This window comes from Juglans microcarpa x Juglans regia, chromosome 3D (assembly GCF_004785595.1).
Source record: "Juglans microcarpa x Juglans regia isolate MS1-56 chromosome 3D, Jm3101_v1.0, whole genome shotgun sequence".
NCBI classification, from domain to species: Eukaryota; Viridiplantae; Streptophyta; class Magnoliopsida; order Fagales; family Juglandaceae; genus Juglans; species Juglans microcarpa x Juglans regia.
The window spans coordinates 11661379-11669089 of record NC_054598.1 but is presented as its reverse complement, the minus strand read 5'-3'; the positions used below and the strand labels follow the sequence as shown (position 1 = coordinate 11669089).

The 7711-nt window shown below is 37.5% G+C and overlaps 1 protein-coding gene across 1 annotated transcript; it reads left to right on the top strand.

Moving 5' to 3' along the window:
• The first annotated feature begins 351 nt into the window (after positions 1–351).
• LOC121254694 (cyclic dof factor 2-like) lies at positions 352–3857 on the top strand. The gene is made up of 2 exons (XM_041154827.1): positions 352–854; positions 2058–3857. Exons 1-2 carry the CDS (start codon positions 666–668, stop codon positions 3321–3323), a joined length of 1455 nt encoding a protein of 484 aa, XP_041010761.1. The 5' UTR covers positions 352–665; the 3' UTR covers positions 3324–3857.
• Positions 3858–7711: the final 3854 nt, after the last annotated feature.

The following is a 7711-nucleotide window of genomic DNA, read 5'->3' as shown; positions in this document are numbered from 1 at the left end:
AAAAGTAATAAGTTTGAATTATAACTTAAATGACAGCTTCATTAAAAAAAATAAATAAAAGAGAGAATTCTTAGACCATAGATACTAATATTCTAAGACAAGTTAAAATTTATATTCAAATGTAGTTATTCATATTCATTCATATCTTTACTGTCGTGAACCTTGTGATCTAAAAAGGTTCTTACCGGATTTCGAGGGAATCCTTAAAAAGAAACTATGGAAAAAGCTTGGGAATTTTATTTTGGAAAAAATAAAAAGGAGGTGAGGGAAACAGAGATGCTGACAGAAGAAAAAGGGAAAGACAGGAGAACACTATCTTTTGGAGAAATGCGCGGAATCCAACAGCACAGAAAGATCTCAGAGGCCACAAGAACTTGTGGCTCACAATGTTTTCCCTTTAATGATGTGGCATTCGCATTCCTTCCTACCTTGTTTAGACTAACACTAGTTACCACCACCCCCCCAAGTTCCTCAAGTTCCCTTCTTTCCAAATTCACCAACACAACTCCTCCCTCTCCTCGATCAATTTCCCATAACGACCAAGACGACGACCCACAGCACCTCTATTATTTTCTAGAGAGAAAAAGAGAGAGACAGAAGGACAGAGAGAGAGAGAGTCTTGAGTTAGAACAGAGAGATAATCTTTGTGTTATAAAGCTTACAAGATGTTGGAGTCAAAAGACCCGGCGATTAAGCTCTTCGGGAAGACGATCCCATTGCCGCTGAGACATGAAACTTGGGCTAATGGACCATGTGGATCTGGAGATTGTTCTGACCAGAATCTCCTCTCTTCATCCACTTCTTCCTGCCTAGAGAACTCTGGCAGAGAAAGTGCAAGGCACGACGGGGATAAGGTATGCATGTGCCATGCCTTGTATCGACTTTGAATTTAACATGTATGGATTCGGCTTCTGTTATTTGAGATTTTTAAGACCAACCATTTTTTCAGAAGCTCGAAACAGTTATTGGTCGGTCTTATTCTCACAAGATTTTCGGATTTGAGGTGTCAATTTTTAGTTATTTTTGTTAGCAATTCTATGAAGCACCCTTTTTTCAGAAATCCAAGACCTTCGAGGGTTGATTGTTTACATCTTTGATTTGATGATATCGTAGCTTAAATGACTTTTTTATATGGAACTAAAAAATCATTGTTTTGGTTTTGTTTGGTTTCGTTCAAGTGGGATTTTGCAAATCTGATTTTTTCTAAAAAAAAAAAAAATCTTTCATTTATTATTATCCATTATTATTATTTTTTTGTTTGATTTTTTGTTGACCATGGGATCATATTATGGGTCCAAAACCAAAGGTTAAATCAGCTATAATCAAACTTCCCAGCGAATCATAATCTTGGAAAGATTAGAACCTCATTGATACACTCTGTTTCAGAGCAAACCTTCTTAACGAGTTTTCTGCAGTCTTATGATATTTCAAAAACATCTTAAGATGGTCTGTTTTATTTTCTAAAAATTACTAAACTATATTGTTTAATTCGGGCCTTGTATCGATGTTTCACCATCTGTGAAAAATTCCTTGCTGCTTTGTCATGGAATCTTTTGTTATTGGCTCAGGGCTGATCCTCTCAGTTCTGCGGACTAACAGAGCAGAAGAAATGTATAGAATACATAACAAAAGAATTATGATATTCTATACATCGTGATTGCTAGTATTGGAAAAGTTTTGTCAGGTTCAACAGCTTTATGATAAATTCCAGGATGAGCTTTTGGGTTTCTGCTGTAACCAATTAAAGTTTTATCCTGCTAGCTGCTTTTTCTTATGTAGATCAGTATTTCAGTTACAGTTTGTGTTCTCTGTCTGCTTGTGTTTGATTGGTACTCATCCAACACATATCAATAAAACCCTTTTAGCTTCTAATCGTGCATCTATCTGTCTGTTCAGTGATACATGATGAGAAGTTATGCTTGAAACGAAATCTTCGATTATCTGGTGGCTCTTATCAGATTGTTCTGACTGTATTTAAGGGCCTTATAGTTTAGTTTTCTCCTAATTGAACATTGTTGCTATGTTTTTCTAAACAGAACTTCTATGTGAAATATTAGGTATCTTTGGGAAGAGAATTCAGAGAAGATAAACCGGAAGAGTGTACCTCACATCAGATCACAGAAGATTCGAAAGATCCTACATCATCATCAAGTATTAGTGAGAACCCTAAAACTCCCTCGGTTGACAGAGAAACTTCGTCACTGAATGCCTCCAAGAGTGGAGAGCAGAGTGAGACTAGTATCTCACAAGAAAAAACTCTGAAGAAGCCTGATCAAATACTTCCATGTCCACGGTGTAATAGCATGGACACCAAGTTCTGTTACTACAACAATTACAATGTCAACCAGCCTCGCCATTTCTGTAAGAACTGTCAAAGATACTGGACTGCTGGTGGAACTATGAGGAATGTGCCTGTAGGTGCTGGCCGTCGTAAGAACAAGAACTCTTCTAGTTCACACTATCGTCACATCATAGTCTCAGAAGCTCTTCAAAGAGATCGAGTTAATGGAGTACACTATTCAAAAAATGGCACTGTCCTCACCTTCGGTTCGGATTCTCCTCTTTGTGAATCAATGGCTTCTGTATTGAATCTCGCAGGGAAAACACCATACCATGTTCAAAATGGGTTTCATGCCCCTGGGCAAAGAACTCTCGTCTCTGGAGGAGATAATGGGGATGATCACTCAAGTGGATCCTCTATCAATGCTTCAAACTCAACTGAAAAGGAAGGCATTGCCTTGCCAGAGTCAGCAGTTAAGAATCATCCAGGGGTTCCACCCCAACTACCATGCTTTCCAGGGACCCCCTGGCCTTTACAATGGAACTCAGCTCAATGGGGCTCTGTAATGCCTCCACCTTCTTTGTGCCCATCAGGCTTTCCTGTATCTTTCTACCCTGCTCCTGCGTATTGGGGCAGTACAGTACCAGGCTCTTGGAATGTACAGTGCCTTTCCCCACCATCCTCTTTTCTTAGCCACAGTGGCCAAAGCTCTGCTATGAACTCCCCAACCTTAGGCAAACATTCAAGGGATGGGAACATCCTTAATCCAGCCAATTTAGAGTCAATTAAAGATCAAAGTTCAGAGAGATGCTGGATTTCTAAAACTTCCAGGGTTAATGTTTCTGATGAAGCTGCAAAGAGCTCTGTATCCCCAACACCAGGGACCAAGAATGAGAAGACTAATTCCATCAACGGTGGAGGTCTTTTTAAAGCATTCCAACCAAAGAGCAACAACAAAAGTCATGTGATCGAGACATCTCGATTGTTGCAATCCAACCCTGCGGCCCTATCCCGGTCACTAAACTTCCATGAGAGCACATAGTCAGAGGGAAACTTGCATTGTTAGCTCTGCCTGTGGTACTGTCCATGCGACAAATGGGGTTTACATCTCTTCAACCCCTCCTTGCTTCCAAATTTGTGTTAACAGCTTTTCCCCCAAGGTAATTGTACCAATAACCAATCTCAATGCAGGAAGTTGTTAGCAAACTATTATGGCAAACTATTCCAAATTAGAGAAGACGAATGAAGTCATGTGTCCACTTATTTTGACATTGGAGTATAGCAGATGTATCTCTTACTAGCTCATATATATAGCTGCCCTTTTCTTTCTTTTTAACATGTATGTAGCTGCTCTATTATCTCATCTCTAACACTACGAGTAGGTGAATTTTTTCTGTTTTTGCCTTGACCATAGATGGTTTGTTAGTTCACGTACATGCTATATCTATGTAAGGGTGTGAGATATAGCTAGCTAGAACGTACAAAGTATAGATTCTTGGATGGAACAAAATCCATTAATGTAAATTAAACTTGTAGCAGTCTTAATAATTTGGGAATATATTGTTGCTTTTCTTTTTGTAATAAAATCTCGAACAATTTATTTATTTTCCGGGTCCTTTAAAAAAAAAATAGTAATAATAAGGATGCATTAAATATAAGAGGAGAGATTCGGGTGCCCATACAAAATCTCATTTACAATAATTGCAATGTTCAGGTGGAGAGGGGATAAAATAATGAGTAACACTACATAAAATCGTGAAATATGTAAATGTCGTACAGTTATTTTGAAAAAGAGTGAGATTTATTTTTAAAAAATTAATTTCTTTTTATGTGAGTTTTGTATTTATTTATTTTTTCAAAGTGATTGCATAGCGCTTACGTACTCACGACTGTAATTATTATTTTTTGAAAATAAAATTTAAAAAAGAAAAAGAACAATAAACTATAGATTCGGGAATCGAAGGAAGGAGTCGGTACTAAAGACGATTTGGTTGATCATCCAACAAGTTGGGCTTGCAATTGATTAATGTTTTAGAGCTAGCTAGCATTTCGTACGTAGGAGATTTCCACTTCTATTGACACTAGATGCTGTTTTTAAAAAATGCAAGCTGACTGCAACTAAATGCATGGAAGTTGGATCGCTAGCTAGCTGGTGCAGTAAATCCTTTTTCTTAATAGGTAATGAACGAAATAATTAATGCACGAAATCTACGGTACTGAATATATATTTGGAGATAAAGCAGATGGAAAAGATAGAAAGTTTTGGTAGGCCCCATATTATTATATATTAATGCTCAGCGAGCTCCGCAACAAAAGCGAAGCGAGCCGCGCTAGTAGCGCGCAGGTCTGGGGGTAGTGCCTCCTAAGAGGTATGATAACTGCACCATTCAAGATCAATCCTTGTATCCGGAGATAGATGGGCGAAAGATGGACGAAACTCCTTGAAAGTGGAACTGATTCTTATCTGCTTGTTCAAAGCCTGCCCACTTTTGATGACATGAGATTTAAGGGTGTTCTCTATCAACCCTAAATAAACCCACCATGCATAGATGTCAATATCAAAAGGTAGCTAAGAACAATGATAAAGTCAACTTTTTCTGCTTTTTCTTGCCCTTACTTTTACTTCCACATATTGCATGTTTCCTCTCTTAATTCACACTATATATACACACACAGACACGATATGATGATGTGTACATTATATCAATACAAGGTTTTCATAAACTTTGATATATATATATATATATATATAGATACATATAATATACATGAAAATAATTAATTTGTTGCTGTATACGATGATGTGTCTCTTATCTATCAGCAGGGAGAAACATGATTTAGATATTAATTACATATATATTATATAAACTTTCATGTTGTCGATGGTACTGCTGGAATTAAGGACCACATGAATTTCCGCCCACGATTATTAGTTGTGAGCATCTGGGGACCCAAAGCAGCATGTGATTGCCATGAAGGGTTATTATCACTCTCTTTGGCCATTTATTCATTTTCTTCCGATCCCTTTTCTTTTTTGTCTTTTGCTTCAATACAAAAACATTTTGTCTTGATTCTTTATATGTATATGAAAATATCCAAGTTCTAGAATTATATATACATCAGTTAGTAAATATGTTGTAAGAGCAGCTGCTAAACGCCATGAAAAACTATCCGTTATTCGTACGATATAATTAGCCGCCAAGCTAATAACTTAATGGCAACTAATATTATTCCATGAAACCCTTATAAAATGATCTGATCTCTTCTATATTTTCATGTGGTTCTCCTTCCTTTCATGTTCATATCGACTAGATCTTAATAATTTTTCTTTCAGTTGTCCTTAGAAATTTTATGCGAAACTTAAAGAAGAGTGATCACGAAAGCTAGGCTGAAGATGAGGAAAGTTGATCGTGCATCACAATTGATGGATCCCGAATTTAAACAAAATAAAAGACATATATATTGCGTTTATACGAATTCTGAATTTCCTCATCAATCAAAACAAAATGAACATATATGTTGAAACAGAGAGAATTCTGGAAAATCATAGAAGTGTATATTTCTGTGTGTATCAAACTATACAAAGGAGGTCTATATATAGTGGAATATGGCCAAAGCAAATAAGGAAATACAAAGAAATGAAAGATTCTAACCTAGCATACTTATAGGAAATTAAAGATATGATCTAGCATAATTCTAGGAAATTAGGGATATGATCTAATATTCTAAGTATATTCTAAGATACAAATATATACACTAACATCTCCCCTCAAATTCTTGGTGGTAAAGTCAACTGGAGTTTGGAAACAAGATCACCAAGCCGATCAGGTGGATGTGATTTCATAAAAATCTAAGCAAGATTATCTTCAGAAGAAACTGAATGTAATTGGAGGACACCATGCTAAAGATGGTGGCGAATGAAGTAACAATCCATCTCAATATGTTTGGTACACTCGTGAAACACATCATTGTGCACAATTTGGATGGCACTACGATTGTCATAGTGAAGAGGAGAACTTATTGATTGAGGAACATCCATATCTTTCAAAAGCCAGCGTAACCACAAAAGTTCAGATGTCGTATCAGCAAGGGCATGATACTCAGCCTCAATGCTAGAATGGGAAACAACGGAATGTTTCTTATTACGCCATGAAATCAAAGAAGTACCAAGTAAAAATCAATAATCAGTGGTGAAGTGACGATCAGTAGGATCACCAGTCCAATCTGCATCAGAATAGGCTTGGAGCTCCAGAGAGGAGTGGGATGAGAAGTGCAGACTATGAAACAGAGTACCCTTGTAGCGAAAATTCGATCGAGGCACGCTCATAAATTGATTGACCAGATGAACAACATATGAAATATCTGGCCTGGTGACAATAAGATAAATGAGACTGCCAACTAACTGTCGATAAAGTGTTGCATCTGCAAGTGGAGGACCATCAGTGGCTAAGAGCTTAGTATTATACTCAAGTGGACTAGGGACTATCTTGCTATATGTTAACCCAGCTTTGGAAAGTATATCAAAGGCATACTTGGCTTGAGTGAGATAATAACCATCCTGACACAAAGTAACTTCAAGGCTGATGAAAAGTTTGAAGATCGCGAATACTAGCAATATCATCACCAGTAATAATCATATCATCTACATAGAGAAGAAGAATGAGAGTACATGCCTCAGTAGTGTGAAGAAAGAGTGCAAAATCATATGAGCTAGAAAAAAAGCCTTGTTGAGAAACCATTGACTGGAACTTTTGAAACCAAGCTCGAGGAGCATGTTTGAGTCCATAAAGTATGCAACGAAGACAAAAAAACTTTATGTGGAGGATGCTCATAGCCAAGTGGAGGCTACATGTAAACTTCTTCAGTGAGATCACAATTAAGGAAGATGTTTTTAACATCCAATTGAAAAACTTTTCAACACTGGACAGTAGCAACTGCAAGTAAAGATCTGACAAAGGTAACTCTAGCAACAAGAGCAAAAGTCTCCTCATAGTCAATCCCATACTCCTGAGTGAACCCCTTTGCAATAAGTCAAGCCTTGTAGCGTTCAACTGATTCATATTCCCGAGTCTTATTTTATAAATCCATTTGCATCCCACTGTAGCTTTACCAGGAGGCAAGTCCACCAAATCCCAAGTATGTGTTTTGATAAGAGCATTCAATTCATCAGACATAGCTTGTTGCCAAAGAGGGTCAGTACGAGCCTCACGATAATTGTGAGGTTCATGGAGGGCGGCAAGGACAGCGAAACAATAATAATCACGAAGATGAGTAGAATGAGCACTTAACCGATTGGAACGATGAGGTTCAGGGAGTGGAGAAGACTGAAGATTGGGTGATGTTGCAGGTGGTCCATCAACTGGATTAGGTATAGCAGTGGAAGAACTGTCTGAGGAGCTCGGAATCTTTACAGAAGAGTTAGAAAACAAA

What these genes read in the sequence shown, in the direction of transcription:
- LOC121254694 (XM_041154827.1), top strand. Translation starts at nt 666, where the DNA reads ATGTTGGAGTCAAAAGACCCGGCGATTAAGCTCTTCGGGAAGACGATC. An exon ending in CAAGGCACGACGGGGATAAG is followed by an intron (nt 855 to 2,057) that starts GTATGCATGTGC and finishes GTGAAATATTAG; the next exon opens with GTATCTTTGGGAAGAGAATT.